The sequence below is a fragment of the Ruditapes philippinarum genome, unplaced genomic scaffold, assembly GCF_026571515.1.
Source record: "Ruditapes philippinarum isolate M1 unplaced genomic scaffold, ASM2657151v2 ctg1672_1_1_1_1, whole genome shotgun sequence".
In the NCBI taxonomy this organism is placed as follows: Eukaryota; Metazoa; Mollusca; class Bivalvia; order Venerida; family Veneridae; genus Ruditapes; species Ruditapes philippinarum.
This window is the reverse complement of record NW_026853606.1, coordinates 121,762-138,825: the sequence shown is the minus strand read 5'-3', so window position 1 is coordinate 138,825 and position 17,064 is coordinate 121,762. Positions and strand designations below refer to the sequence as shown.

Sequence of the window (17,064 nt, the reverse complement as noted above, 5' to 3'; positions counted from 1 at the left end):
ATAAATTTATGTCAAGGACAATATCGTTAATATATATGAGGAAAAGAAGCGGACCTAATATTGACCCTTGTGGTACTCCAGCTGTGATAGAAGCCATTTGTTATGAGCCGCCAGGAAGAACTACTTTTTGTTTTCTTTCAGAAAGATAATCGCGAAACCAATTTAATAACACACCATTTATTCCAGTAGACTCAAGCTTAGAAATGACCTTTGTGCCAAACACGATCAAAAGCTTTGGATATATCACAGAAAACAGCTCATACGTATTTGCCATCATCAAGGGCTTTACAAAATGTGTTATATATATAGACAAGTTGATTAGTCGTGGAGTCGTTTGGAACAAAACCAGATTGCAATGCAGTTATTGTGTTATTTGAGACAAAGAAGTTGAAAATCTGTTTGTGTATATTTTTTTCAAAATTTTACTAACTGTGCTAAGGAGTGATATTGGTCTATAGTTAGAAACAATTGTTTTGTCTCCTTTCTTATATACTGCACAAACATTGGCAAGCTTCCATTGTGACGGGACTTTTGAAGTTCTAATTGATTTATTAAATAGACGACATAGAGGAACAGCAAGTTCTCCTGACAGTTCCTTTAGAATTCTGTTATTAATATTTTCAGGCCCTGATGCTTTGCCTACACTTAGTGTTTTTAGAGTGTCCTGAACCTCTTTATATGTAGTATGTATTATATCAAGATAATTATTGTTATTATTATTATGATTAATATCAGAGTTAGGGACAGGGTTATTCTTATCATCAAGTGAGGATTGCAATTGGAAAAAATGATTAAGTAAGTTTGCCTTTTCAGTGTCAGATGACAACAAGTTGCCATTGTCATTTAATATTTTAACATTACTGTTTACTGATGGCCTTATAAATTGTTTGAAGATTTTCCAATAATCAGATGAGTTTAGATTTCGATTTTTTAATTTTTCCGACAGTTTTTTGGTATGTTCCGATTTAGCATTTCTAAGTAAGCGAGTTGTTTTGTTTCTTAATGTTTTATATTTATTCCAGTGTTCTTCATTATTTGATTTTTTAGCTTTATCATACGATCTTTTCCTTTTTCTTATACATTTTCTTATTTTGTTATGCATCCATGGAGGATCTGATTGTCTAATTGTTACTGTTTTGTTTGGGGTGTGTTTCTTTGATAATGATATGATTGTCTAGTTTTCTAGTTTTATTGATATTCACTTTACTCATCTTTTACACACTATTAATGGTATTGCTTTTGTTGTTTTATCCTGTAATTTTCATATTAGTAAAGTTAATATTGTAAATGTCAAATGTCAACTATTTTTCTTTTATGTTTTTGTTATTTTGTTATTTATTTATTTTTATTTATTTATTTATTTTTTGGGTGGGAATGGGGGTTGGGGATGCGTTTCCTTAGTGCCTGAAAGAGCGGATTGCCACTCATTAAGTTTAGACTACAAGCGATGCGCAAATGGGCCTTACTTTTTCAATAAATTTGAATTGAATTTGAAAAATGGTATTGCGTAGACATACAAAGTTTCCCTTCATTAAATTGTATGCATATGAACATATGATGAAAAGAACCATATTTACGATTATAATTTTGATTATTTTGAAATGACTTTATATAAATTTAGTACCAAAAAGGAGATAAAATGTTTTAGTAATGATGTATACGAAAAGTATTTATTTCATGTTTATTCATAAAATCAAAGAACTTTATTATACGCAGTTTGAAAACGTTCAAAATTATTTTTTTAAATATTTCTAAAAGAACCCAAATGACTGACATAAATTTAAAAATGAAAATATTAGTGCTTATATAACGTAATTTATGTTGGTTTTTTTACTAAAAATTTATGAAGCGCTAAGCAGGTTTCCATTCCAAGTCTTGTTTTATTTTGTGAAATAGTTTTTACATGCTTAAGGCATTGCATCAAGGAGCGTAGTTGTTGGGTCCACACAGCTACGACAGTTAAAGCGCTCATAAATTTGGTGATGTGTTATATAAATGGAGTCCGTTTCTTGAGCATCCTGTTCGAATGTTCATTTCAAAGATTTCTCTGTCTGTCTCCGACTATCAGATATCTACATGTATATACCAATGCCGGGATTTATATTCCAGGGTTTCTGCACCGTTCGGTATTCCTGGATATTGATTTCTGGGTTTCTCCAGCTGGCATACTTCCCAAATTCCTGTTCCCGAAGTTCTTCGTGGACAGGGTCCCCAAATACGCATTACCCGTATTGTTACTGCACGCAGTAAGTAAAGTTTATATTTGAGTTGTAAGTTTTTGTCATTCAATGAGGATGTGCCATTAAAATCTTAATAGATGTGAATGCTACGCACCGCACCGTTTAAAATGTGGTTACATAACTTGTCGTCTGAGGCTTCATCGGAGCGTTAATTCGATGATTACAAAGGCTAGCAGACGACTTATTAGAAACATTCCTGTTTGATCAAGAGAGGGGCATGGATACAGATTTGGATATCTTTCATAAGTTCTGTGGCGGGGAAACATTTTGGGTACGTTGTTTTTAATTTTTTATAATGTAGTGAACAATTAAGGATCGGATCACGATAAACAAGATGTTTTATTTCGCGTAGAAGCATCGGTTAGTAAACAATTAACAAAGTTATGGTCAAATAGCATGTATTGTCCGTCAATATTTTTATTAGTTACAAGTTACTTTTAAGATGGATTCAAGAAACATTGTGGTTCTTCGGTGAAATATGTAATTTACCTATGGGATACAAAATTTTACCGTTCCCTTTAATATTTTGTAGTCATCTCATTAATAGTCTAAGTTTTATTGTAATTTATTTAAGCTGAAATTAGAAAAAAATTATACCAAAAGATTTGCAATTCAGTATTTCTGATCAAAGTGACTTGCTAGGGAGATTATCATAAATTATACCCTCTTTTTTCGTTTATTCCACCGTTCCTAAGAAACAAACTTATATCCTCTATTTATTCTATGCTTTTCATTGGATTGCATATTTATCCGTGAAAATTATATTTGATATTTCACAGTGAGAATTATCAAAATATAATTTCACATTTTTCAATGACGAAACCATATTTTATAAGATTTTCCCCAAGTGGTACATCAATTTTATTTTTGCTGATGATTCTGACAATGTCAGGCTGTTGAAAGAAAAGCAAAGCTGAAGATTATAAATAACTTAAATGTCAAAAGTAATTAAAAGAAGAAAATTTTCTTCTATTAATTCAAATTTCAATCATCAAATATCTTCTCTATTTTTTATTATTTTTACAGTCTGAAAAATACATTCCTTCCACATGCAAAACTGCTCTTGATGACAATTGGGCAATTTTTAAGTATCCTACGAGCAAAACCGCCGTATACTTTATGAAAACTTTAAAAACAATGCCAGCCATCAGTCTGAAGAATAAGTAAACAACCCAGCGTTCGAAAGGCAGCCTTTGACAATTCGAAGTTTCCATTTTCCTAGCCGCTTTTTGAATGTCTTCACATCTGTCAACACTTATTTTTTGTCTGTTACATTCCTCAAATAAGCTTCCTTTCTTTTAAAAAGGTGTAAGACTAACAAATCCAAATGATATCCCTCTGAATCAAACACAATCACAATTATTTTTCGCCCGTGAAATACAAAACTTTTAAAAATGGCGATCGCTGTCATTTACATGTAACAAAAACAGTTCTAATATAAATTCGCAGTAAGTAAAAGAAATATGGATGGATGGTTGGACTTTTTTCTCCTACTAGAATATTAATGGTTTGTTTTTATTATTAAAACAAGCGATCATTCATATTTTCTTAATTAAATGAATAATATCACCGTCTTTTAACGTTGATTGTCGAATTCATTTTTCAGCCCAAGACTTCTAGTATTTAATGAGAAATTTCAACTAAATGAGGCTCTCAATGGGGAAAGCACATTGTAATATTTACGTAATATTATTGAAATTCATTTTAAGTTGTTTTTAAACATAAAATAAAAAGAAAATTTGTTTGTTGTATAAGATATAATTTTATTTTATGTAGTGAAAGTTAAAAACAGTATTCTCACGAGTGGCGTAGGCACTCGTGAGAATACTTTTTTTAAAGCCTACTCAATGAAATAAAATTATTTCATCTTACACTCAAACAAACAAATATCCTCTGTTTATTTGTGACAGTGATGATTACATATTTTCGATATGCTATACCTTTAAAGATATGTATATTTCTTTATTAATTTGATACATTTATAATTATCATGAATAAATCAAAATAAAATTCTCAATTTAAATTTGAAATGTTTAATAAAGTTTGAGACATAGGTTTTAATATCTGTTTAAACGCCGACATGCATCCGATACTGCTATGTATATTTTCTGTTGCCGGGTGAATTAACAAAATGTTAATTAAACTCGCTTGCTTTGGATATCATAAAATCTAACGTGCATTTATTTCACTTCATATAACCATAGTTTTAGCATTAGAGAAAAGTTCAGATCAATTTATTATTACTGTATAGAAGACTTTACTAAACTTTTCAGAATAAAATTGATAAAATGAATTCTGTTGGAAGGACACATTCTGCAAACTTATTTTTCTAACTTTAAAAGCTTTTTTCAGATCAAATTTTATTCTCTGTTTAAAATATAAGAAAAATGCGATTGAAAAAAGCGATATTATAAAATTCTATCAAACAACTCGTCTATTCTAAAACACTTTTAACTAAAGAAAAGCTTTCACCAATGGACAAAACAAAACAAAAAGAAAATATTTTGCTTATTGTAAGATTATTATCAATGAAATAGAAAAGCAATTGAAAATCATCATAACTATCATAACCATCATCAGTTAAATAAGTGTTACAATTTCACTAATTTTAATTGAGAAGACTTCATGTTTACTTACCTTTGTGATGACTTACAATTCGATAACTTTCTAAACACAAACTTCTTTGAAAAAGGAAAAAGGCAATTAAAAAAAAATCTTAAGTTTGTGATATTAAGTAAGTGTTATTTATTTATTTGTTTATTTTTGTTTTCAAATTGGGGGCTCAGAGAGCAAATTTATAACTTCAAAAAAAATGTAAATCAAACAAGATTTAAACATAATTTGCATTATTTTCTCATTCATGGTAAACTTAAATACCTTTAATGATGAAGCCAGATTGCAGATATATCAACTCAATTTCAGTTTATTTTGGTACTTTCAGCTTGAAAGAGAGCCAAATCGCCGATTTATTATTTTGTTAAAAGTCACGATGTATTGATATTGTAAGTTAATAATTATGAATGTGGGAGTGAATAAATGGGTACATTTAAACATGCAAAACATAAGATTTCTTACTCAGTCACCTTCTATAAACATTAAGATGTTTTAAAAAAACAGTCAAGTTCGGGTGGTTTTACAAATTCATCAACTGCACCCTGGTAATACACTGAGTACACAGACTTCATACATTCTAGATATGTCCTCAGCTTTGTCAATAACATTTAATCTAAAAAAACAACTCTGCAATCAATTGGGTTAAAGTATTTCGTAAACCAACAAAGATCTTTGTACAATAAGCAAGAGCTAAACAATCAACATTCATGATTTAATCGGTCATTGGTGTGTGGTCGTTGCTTGTATGCTTTAGAAAAAAGAATTTAATCCACTTCATGCTTGTAATTTTATTTATTTTTAATTATCTATTTATTTATTTATTTTTGAAGTCTTTCTTCCTTGAGCAATTCGTTTTGATTTTGCCTTTTGAAAAAACAAATGTTAAGACATCTTAGATTTTGCACGTGCAATGCACTGTTGATGACGTTGGTTTATATCAATCTTTTACCAATTTATTCTTTGTATAAACTCAATAATATTACGGTATCTATGTCAGGGTTATGTTTATCGGCTGGTGAACTCGAAAATACGAGGTATGTGATTCAAGGGCAATGCCTTGCCAATATGATTTTTTATTGATGCTAAGGTAATTGAGTGAACTTCCAACTTCATTTAAGATCAATTTTCATGAAGCAGTTTCTTTTAAAAGATTAGCGAAAGATGTTTTATGGAAAGGTCAAGTAAAAATAAAAACTTCTATAGTGTTTTAGTTTTAGTTTTTTCTTCTTTTTTTACATTCATATTCAGGACTTATAACCTTTAAGTAGAAACTGATTTTTATTATACCACTATTGCAACGTATACAACTTCATTCAGATGAATGTAAAATCATGAAGCGTCAATGATTTTTTCAAACCAAAAAAACGGATGTGCGACATTTCGTTAACTTTATACTATTCTGAAGTAATGTTACAGCGTATTTTGTCCGCTGACATTACAATACGGAACTAATACGCGCATACCGGGTGCTGAGTTTTAGTTGTTTTGTGAGAGTATTGATTACCACTCAGTTTTTCAATTATCTCTGATATTCATGTAATCTATCGATTTATTAAGACCTAATACTATACAATATTTATTAAACTGCTTTCTTTCAGTTAAACACTTTAATACAAATTATTAAATGTTAAACGAGTAGATTAAGCAATATAGGTGTTGCTTGTGAGTAGATTTTGAGATGAAAAATGATTAAAGAATAGTTAAAATGGAAGAAATTTGTTTTCATGAAAAGCGAGTTGAATATGCGTAAAATCATCGCCAAACTTCCATGGACAGAAGCGGTATTAGAGTATTTGGTTCCAAAACATTTTATTCTGTATACACACAATATTAAATGACATAGGCATTCAATTGGAAAGGATCACTAATATTAAAAAAAACATTATTTTACTGTTTTTCATTTTTTATTAACAAAATCATCGAATTTAACTTTATAAACTTTATTAAGAATATTCAACCATGGAAAAGAAACGAGGCAGTTCATATCCTACAAAGTTTCATAGATTCACATTAATCTAGGTTTCATAGTGCATTTTCGCAACTAAGACTTTTAGCGGTGCAATGATTAATGCAAACATGTTACGGTTACCGAATTTCATTGAAAGAAATGAAAAAAGAGCATAGACAAGTAGTTCTCAGGTACAATAGATCAAAGCATAGTTTTCTTATGAATGGAAATGCAAAATACACTGAAAATATATTTATGCACACTGTACTTTTATGAAAATGTCATGTAAACATAAAATATAATATAATTGTACTTTTAATGTTTTGTCTGAAAACTGTCGTTTACATCCGCGCTGTCTGATCAGGATACATGCTGTTCGCTATCAGTTTCTCTAATTGCTTTAGGGTTTGTAAGCGAACAGCAGGATCCTGATCAGACTGTGCGGATGAAAAGAACAATTCCAGTTACAATTTTACATCGATTACAAATTCTTTTATCTATTATCTATTTTCAATAAGAGATTATTTTTCATTAATTACTAACCATTTAACTGTTTTAACCATAACAGTATATTCTTGTGCGTCAAAATAAATAGGTATTAATTGCGTATGAAATTACGAAGTCATTGTTCATATAACCTTTATTTTCAATGTACTTTTTACATCATCATAACATCATCAATAACATATACTTTTATCATTATTATACTGGAATACTTTTAGAATAAACAATTACATGGTGCAATCAATAAATTAATGTTGAATACATATCTGTTTTTTTTTTACAGAATGGTACAAAGTTTTTCCAAGCAGAGCCAGAGTTTTCATTATGTTTCATGAACACAGTACTTGTTTGGATACCATGTGCTTTTATTTGGATTGCAGCACCTTTGTTTGTTCTCCGAATATCCTTAAGCAGAGCTTTGCAACCGCTTCCATTTGCAAAACTAAACTTAGCGAAAGCGGTAAGTATACGACAAGTTGTACCTCCAATGATGGCGTTAATAAGAGACCTTGACCTTGTCTGTCTTAGTGACAAAGTTGTTGAGAACGACAAAGTTCATATATTTCTTATCTAAAGATTACTGTAACAACAAATAATTTCTTCGCTCAAGATAACTTTTGGTCAATAAAAATTTTGTGCTTGTTTCTGACCATTTAAATACCTGAGATCTGAGCTCAAGCTTAGAAAACTTTTTTTATTGTAATCTTGAATCCTTCTCTGGAGATAAGTATAAAACAAACCGGGCACAAAGATATTTTGCTCAATCAAAATATAAGGCAATATTATGTAGTCAATTATTAAGAAAAAAGTATCACAGTAAAGTTATACACCATACTATTCTTTAAAGGAAAGAAAAATACACATGGCACCATAAGTGATATATAGCATAGCAAAACCTCCGATACTTTTTCTTAATGATTTTAAGGTATGTTCAAACTAAATGGTGAAATGTAGGGGATAGAAACAGACAAACAAAAGGACAGTCAAGTATGAAGTGTATAATGATTAATATACGTAATGCTAGTGGCAGTTTGCTATCATTTTAAAAAAACTTTAAATCATATATAAAATGCTGTTCTTTCAGATATTTTCAGCCCTGGCAGCAGTAATGATAGGGTTACAACTTCGTGAGGTGCATGTTTCAGGTGGAAAATGTGTCGAAATGACGATCACACCGGCAATGGAGACATCTTGTCTTATCAAGATTGCCAGTTTTGTAAGAATTTATCTAATCAATCTTTTATATTTTATTTATTATCTATGTTGTTTTTATTGATTATCTAATTTTCCTTTTTATTTAATTACCGAATTAATTAATACATGTAAACCTATATTAATTAATTAATTAATTAACTAATTAATTAATTAATCAATTAATTAAATAATTAATTAATTAATTAATTATTTGTTTATTTATTTATTTATTTATTTCTGCAATATTTTTTTTTATTTCCACTCATTCATTTTAGATATTAACCATTATGCTACAACAGTATCAGCGGTACAAGGGTATTAAAACATCGGCAATACCGTTTACATTCTGGGCATTACTTGTGATGTCTGAGATACCAGCCATCTATACAAATATATATAAACAGGTAGCGATTCTTTAATAGAAATATTGTATTTCCTATTTTTGTAAGACACTTATAAGTTTTCTGACGTACATCCGAAATAAACAATCCATATATCTTACAATTGCAATACTCATTTAGTTTGTTTGTTTGTTTATTTGTTTGTTTGTTTGTTTCATTTTACGCCTTTTCCCAATAGTATTTCAGTCATATAGGCGGTATTCGTTACGTAAACGTTTTAAAGATACTATAGATGTATAACAGGGGCAATTTAAAAGGTACCTAAAACTTTGAAGATCCTGTTATGATTTGGAATACATACAGTTAGCTTCAAATTTATAGATTTTCTTACTTGAATGTAATTTGAATCAACAAATAACGAGGGAAGTGCCTTTTTTCTGACTGCGTTCTGTGTTATCGTTGATACCGCGCTTTAACAAAAAAGTTCACTGTTTTTTTTATACGGCTAGAGTATAAAAACTCTTAAGTGCCATCAGTTAATGCACTAAGCCAGTTACAAGTTCTTTCCTTATGTCCGACTTACATCTTCGGTTGAAGTGCGTTCAAATTCCAAACCGAAACCCACAAACACAAATCCCCGAGGAACAATTTACATGAGCTTTAAAACTTGAACATATATGTATAGGTTTTAATTAAAAAGAATATAAAAACAGTTGCTTTTTAGCAGTGAAGAAATCTGCTGTTGAATAAACCTTTAATTTGTAAACGCAAAATTCAGTGCAAACATTATAAAATATCTAGAAAATTTCCCTTATGCTATTGCTAAATATTTATACACAAACTTTATTGAATTTAAAACACGCATTAATTATTTCTATACATATTATATTAACATGCTTAATTGTCTGTTTAATTCAGAAATATTTCTTCTGCCTGCTAGCCCTGGAACATTACACTTATTTCCTTCTAATAATTGTTCAACTAGTCCTACATTGTTATGCAGAGAAAAACAAGCGAACGCAGCAAGGTACAGATAAGGTGTGTTTTTTCTTTCCTCCGTTAGATCTTATCCTTATACTTAGCAAGCTTTTGTTTCACAAAATACAAATTTGTAAACATATTCATAAAAATTCATAAAATAATTCATAAAAAAACTATTTTTATCCTCATTTATCATGAAAGCATCATATTTCAATTTGATACAGCGTTCTCATAGCGTCTAAGAAAATTCAAAATGCCGAGCTGAGCGCCGTGTGCCGAGTAATTGCAGTATTCAAAACAATCGCTGGATTGCCATACGGACGCGAAGCGGCACAAAATGACATCATTATCATGACTTTATATGCCCTTACAGCGATTGTACGAAGCTGTCACGGTAAACATAGCTCTCCAAATCCTATTTGATTGCGTTCATCTGCGTTGTTAGGACAAAACATACACAAAAGTATAAATGATTGAGTTATGTAGCAAAACACCATGCATTCACCATGAATGGTAAAGGGCAAGAAACGACTTCTTGCCATTGCAGGTGCAGCAGGTACAGAACTACTCAGATATCGTTGTGCATGTCAACTCTGACGTCGACGGAGGAGGTCGAATATTTGTAGAAGGATTTGCTTTCGACCATGGCTGGACATATATATATATTATACATATTTTGGATATACATATTTACAACTTACGAGTAACGATACGCCGTACAAATAAGCATTGAAACACCGTAAACGGAAGAGAAAGTCACGCAAGCACCACAACAAACCTCTTGATTGAGGTGGTGACGCCTTGAAGTATCCATATACACGATTATGTTAAAATTCTAACTATCTCTCGGAGCACTAAAGAATTAAACAATGCAGTGTCAATGCAGTTGAAACGCGGTAAAGTTGAACGGGACTTAAAATAATTCTTACAATCACATGAAAATGAGTAAGAGTCACCGTATGAACGCAGACAATTGCTAACGTTAACGCCATAAGAACACCATGGAAGCTGCGTTGTAAAGATTCAATCGCTGTGACGGCGCCATGTAAAGTGTCATGCGCTCGAAAAACTAAGCAATGCCATGTATGGAAGGAGCTTTAATTCAATGTAAAACACGAAATTCTTTATTAATTTTATTTTGATATTTTGCTTTCAATTTCTTAGAAATCCTGTCCTGAAGAAGATGTGCCATTTGTTAGTCACATGACTTATAGCTGGTTTTCACCGTGAGTATCATTCGTTTTTAAGAGTTGCGTATGGGATACTATTATACTATATCAATCTTTTGTATAATTTATTAATTTTTGCAATTTAAGTCAATAAATAATTCATATTGTTATTGTATTGCCGATTCGGAGACTTGTTAACGTAAAAGATTTGTGTAGGGAATGTGTTATTTCAAACAAAAAGGATATTTGTAGGTCACTTGCGTTATATTCAAAATACAATTGTTATTCATTCCAATCAAACAAAAGATGAACTACCAATTGTATTAAGATCACGATATTGCAACAGTTATACCGTAAATGAATTTGATGTACTCACAAGAACTTTTCGAGACAGTGCCTATGCATATTTCAGAACCATTAAGAAAATATATGCGGGTACTTTTGACGTGAAGAAATTCTGGGCCCTTCCGTCAAGACTTAAAAACGAAAGAGTGGCACCTCAGCTTGAAAGGGCTTGGAATGAGGAAGTTAATCACTGTGAAACAAAAAGGTCAGTTCATAGAAAGTACGGCTTTTAAACTCTCTGCGACATGAGCTGTTGACAGAGACCTATGCTTAGCTAGCTTGAACATCCGCTCAGATTGTTTCTTATTACTTATCTATTGGCCACTCAGTTTATAATTCCAATTATAACTCTATAATATGTAATGGGCATTTTCAATACAAAGAACGGCAAGGTTAGAAATAAATGTGCACTTTACTGTTTCTAAATCACATCAGTTCTTCATCTTACTACATTTATCACTGCAGATGATATCGGATTTGTTAAAGTATCAATGCCGCGCAAAGCAAACCACGCATTTATAGACACATAAGCAAAGTTGAATGTGTTTATATATATATACAGGGAACTATACATAACTTGATTATGTATTGCTTGATTATATTTAACAGACTGCTTACTGCTAAAAGGGGTAAATATCGTCATAGAAATGGATATGGGCTACTGGATGGAGGCGACGGAAACGTTCTTCATAGAATGTACATGGAAAGTTGGTTGACATCAGAAGATACCCCACTACTTTCAAACAGTTTCTCAAAGAAAACAAAACAAAGAAAGAGAAGTAAGATTTTTTTTTCTAAAAATTACAAGGAGGAAAGGTTCGAAGATAAAGGGCTCCGGAGGTTTGTTACACACTGTAGATATCTCATAAAATATTATAATAAATCCCCTGAAAAAAATACAGCTTATAATAACCTTTACATCCAAACGCCAAAGATGATCCTATTGTACACGTTTACATATAAGACTGTAAATAGTCAACACCGAATAAAGCTTCATTCTATGCGTTTATGTGAACGTGTCCGTGTCTATCGTTATTCTCTAAACGAAACTTTACCTTAAAATTTTTAGCCGTTGGCAACCATTACACACCGAATATGTCATACAGCTCCCTGGTTAGCTCTATCTTCGTATTTTAACCCTGGATACGTGTAAAAATACTGATGCCTGGTCAATCTATTCTCTTACTATGTTTCCTCTAGTATGTTTGCATGTATGAGCTCGTATATTTTGTGTTTTTTTTTTCTGAACATGTCCAAAATATATACCGAAGTATGTCCTTTCGCTAGATCAAGTGGTTTACAGTTTATTCAGAGATATCCGTATTTGAAAATATTATTCATAGGTTAAGAGGTCTTACGTCTGTTTGACTGTTTTTATGCTTCCCGAAACATTTCGGGGGAGCATATAGTCGTCGGGTTGTCTGTCCGTCCGTCAGTCCGTCAGTCCGTACGTACGTACGTCCCGAATTCGTGTCCGGCCCGTAACTTTGTTATTTGAAGTCGGATTTTAAAACTATATCACAGAAATGATCACCATATTGAGACGACGTGTCGCGCGCAACATTTGGGTCGCTACCTTGAAGGTCAAGGTCACAGCATGACCTTGCAGCAAAATCGTGTCCTGTCCATAACTTCATTATTTAAAGTCGGATTTTAAAAATATTTCAGAGAAATGATCATCATATTGAGACGATGTGTCGCGCGCAACATTTGGGTCGCTACCTTGAAGGTCAAGGTCACAGCATGACCTTGCAGCAAAATCGTGTCCGGTCCATAACTTCATTATTTGAAGTCGGATTTTAAAAATATTTCACAGAAATGATCACCATATTGAGACGATGTGGCGCGCGCAACATTTGGGTCGCTGCCTTAAAGTTCAAGGTCACAGCATAACCTTGCAGCAAAATCGAGTCCGGTCCATAACTTCATTATTTGAACTCGGATTTTAAAAATATTTCACAGAAATGATCACCATTTTGAGACGATGTGTCGCTTGCAACATTTGGGTCGCTACCTTGAAGGTCAAGGTCACAGCATGACCTTGCAGCAAAATCGTGTCCGGTCCATAACTTCATTATTTGAGGTCGGATTTTAAAAATATTTCATAGAAATGATCACCATATTGAGACGATGTGTCGCTTGCAACATTTGGGTCGCTACCTTGAAGGTCAAGGTCACAGCATGACCATGCAGCAAAATCGTGTCCGGTCCATAACTTCATTATTTGAAGTCGGATTATAAAAATATTTCACAAAAATGATCACCTTATTGAGACGATGTGTCGTGTACAACATTTTGGTCGCTACCTTGAAGGTCAAGGTCACAGCATGACCTTGTAGCAAAAACGTGTCTGGTCCATAACTTTGTTATTTGAAGTCAGATTTTAAAAATATTTCACAGAAATGATCACCATATTGAGACGCAGGGTCCGGAACATTTGGGTCTCCACCTTGAAGGTCACAGAGATGATCACCATATTGAATCGACTTGCCGCATGCAACATTTGGGTCCCTACCTTGAAGGTCAAGGTCATGTCATGACCTTGCAGCAAACTCATGTCCGGTGCATTACTTCGTTATTTGAAGTCGGATTTTACAACTATTTCACAAAAATGATCACAATATTTGGACAATGTGTTGTGCACAATAATGGGTTGTTTTTACACTTTGAACTTTGTCTGTGGCATAACTCTGACACAATAAGAGGTATACCTTCCTGTGTCCAAAACCTAATCGGGGAGCATCACCCGGTTCAACCGGCTCTTGTTATTGTTAATTCTGCTTTAATCAGCTTTAGTTAAAGCTTTAATGTATGTACCTTATACCTATATGGATTTCAATAAATGAATAACTAACGTTAGTTTTGTAATCACTGAGACGGAACAATCAGTTATATGTCTCTGACTAAGACTGTTACAAGTATAAAAAAAGAATGTGGTATATGCATAATCTAATTCCAAACTCTAAATTTGTCATTGTCTATTTTGGCATTGTTTTTTATTATAAGAGTATCTATCTCTACTGCATCTTGAATTTTGTATGCACAATGATCCAATGCTGTTGTTACTTTCACATGTGTTGCATGTTTTGAAACCCAAACATTTACCAATGACATTTATTGTTATCAATAAATCAGTTCAAACCGTATACTAAGACCAATGAAAATCTTCGTTCTATTTTTAAAAGGAAATGACGAGGACAAGCGTTGTTTAAAACCGAACTTATACAAAGCTTTGATAAAGGTTTTCTTAAAATACTGGATTGAAGCCGTCTCCTTCTTAATACTAGGTCAAATAGCATGGTACATGATTCCGTTGGTACTACAGTAAGTAAATCCTTCATAATTTTATTCATCTACAGAATATTTTATGATTAAAACACATTGTTATTATATTTAAATAATATATGTAAACATCTTTTGTTGCTATGAAGTGTTTGTAACTTACTCATCTAATCTGATAAATATTTGATTAGTATTAATGTGTAGCATAATTCTTTACTGCCACAGCTCTTAGACTAGTAAAATTTCCTGAAATATAAACATGTGTATCTAAATAAAGGATTTTGTTATGTTTGCCCTAAAGTTAAGTGTTTCAACTCTTATTTTATAAAGTCTGGTAATACATCCATCTGAAATGTGTATTATAATGGACGCAGAATCTAAAAGTTTCATTATGTTGTTTCATTATGTTACGTCACGCATTTATTTTTTATTTATTTTATTTATTTTGACGCCGGTTTTATATGAGAAATATCACCAATATTGCTGCGATTAGCATCAATACACAAACCAATGTTCTTGATTTAATTTGATCCTTATCCTATCATTTCATCACAATAGCCTCCATTTTACACACTGTGCAGTTACGATATCTGTCATGCAATTATTGTTGTTACTTTTGTCTTCAACACCGAGTGCTTTTAGAAGCAGCTTCTCTGATAGAATTATTGAAGAATCAATCCTTTGTTTGTTGATTTTCCTGATGAATGATTTGCCTCATTCAGATCTACATCAGGAGGTATTTGAAGCAAAAAGGAGTGTAGTCTAGATTATGATCAACAAATGAATCCTGTAATTATTCTTGTTAATCTTTGGATGACTGTAAGTCATTAACTAGGAATTTGTGTGTAACATTTTGAGATTGTATGTACATATCCAACACATACAGCTCTCGAAAGATATTTACGTCAGAAATAAGTACAGCTTACCGTAAGCATGATACATTTAAACATGTGTATAAAGCTCACTCGTATGTTAGAAACCGTATACACCTCACACGTACACTTTATTCGACGTAAACTTTATACGGTGAAAAACAGTCCATATACCAACTCATTAGTGTTCTTAATCTTAAAGCAGCAAGCCTCCAGATTCATGTTAAATTTCATGAAAATTTTGATAATGTATTTGACAGTAAAATATTGTGAGGTGAACAAATGAAGTTACTTGCATATTGCAATTGGCACCTACAATCCATGCAAATAACTAAAAAGAGGTCAAAATGTGCAAAAAAGCCCTTACTGCGTTAGTAACGCAGTAGAAATTATGGTGATAAAATACTGCAAAATCAGTCTTAAATTGCAAATAATCATGTAAACTTTCAACATCGATCATGAATTTTTTTACCTTTCTTGAAATATTAGTACATTTTTCTCAGTTTTAATTTTCTTGAAATATTTTGGCTCATCTGAAGGCGTGCAGCTTAAATACACAATTTTGTGTGATTTCAGATACCTTATTCAAGTAATTGACGAACGGGATTCTGATACGGGTTTCCCGATTCCGATGTGGATAGCATATTTTTGCTGCGTGGCTATTCTAATATTCACCTTTGCCAACCTGTTCTTTCACCACACATCTTTCACACACATGCTAGAGCTTGGACTTAATGTTAAAACAGCATTGATGGCTCTTGTGTATCGAAAGGTATCCGACTTTAATTATTTATAACATTATACTGTAGTAAAAAAATGAGTTTTTACAAAGGTTGTGAAGGTGTTTTAAAACAAAAGTGAATAGAGGACAAATGTCTTCATAGAAACATTATTGTCGAAATGTTATGGAACAGAGAGTTATCGACATACGATGATGATATTTAAAAGTACATAGTAACTTCTCTTATTTAAAATAAAAACAGATGACGGGAATTTCAAGTTAAAAATCTTAAATCTTAATGAGCTAAAACTGTACAAGTTTACAAGACTTTATAAATTTGCAGGTAGCCCTTAGTTTAGCTAAGCTTTACTCTTAGCATGACTTATCGTCATCACAACTAATATAAGGACAATTAGAAAGCATAATTGCGATCTCTCCACTTTATTTGGCTTGATAATATTATATTTCAACATACATATGTTTAATTCCAAATATTGATTCTGTCAGCAATATTTAGAGTTTAATGTTGGATTTCAGTTTAATCGTTTCCAATACATTTAGAGTCGAATACCGCTTTAAATATTTTTTGCTGTGGTGCATGATACAATATGCATTTTACGTTATATCTTATTAGTTTTTTAATCTTTGCTCACAAAGCGCATTTCATTTTATGAAACATATTCAAGATTCGTCTCAAGAATTCTCTCTTCCTCACAGTAACATAATTATTGAATTCCGAAGACGAATATATTGGGTTCTTATGTTAGGGTAAACGGGTCAGTTTTTAAAATATCGATGACCCGGGAAATTTTTTTTTTTTAAGGCAAATTTAAAAATGGACCTCGGGAAAACGA

The 17,064-nt window shown here is 31.9% G+C and overlaps 1 protein-coding gene across 1 annotated transcript; it reads left to right on the top strand.

Moving 5' to 3' along the window:
- The first annotated feature begins 2,375 nt into the window (after positions 1-2,375).
- On the top strand, positions 2,376-16,586 carry LOC132737323 (ATP-binding cassette sub-family C member 2-like). The gene is made up of 11 exons (XM_060724588.1): positions 2,376-2,511; positions 7,589-7,765; positions 8,390-8,521; positions 8,775-8,903; positions 9,759-9,878; positions 10,986-11,047; positions 11,403-11,540; positions 11,945-12,114; positions 14,521-14,659; positions 16,066-16,261; positions 16,554-16,586. Exons 1-11 carry the CDS (start codon positions 2,458-2,460, stop codon positions 16,584-16,586), a joined length of 1,350 nt encoding a protein of 449 aa, XP_060580571.1. The 5' UTR covers positions 2,376-2,457.
- The last annotated feature ends 478 nt before the right edge of the window (positions 16,587-17,064 follow it).

Coding starts and splice junctions, on each gene's coding strand:
- LOC132737323 (XM_060724588.1), top strand. CDS start 2,458: ATGGATACAGATTTGGATATCTTTCATAAGTTCTGTGGCGGGGAAACA. Junction 2,512..7,588: donor GTGGCGGGGAAACATTTTGG/GTACGTTGTTTT, acceptor TTTTTTTTACAG/AATGGTACAAAGTTTTTCCA. Junction 11,541..11,944: donor AATCACTGTGAAACAAAAAG/GTCAGTTCATAG, acceptor TATATTTAACAG/ACTGCTTACTGCTAAAAGGG.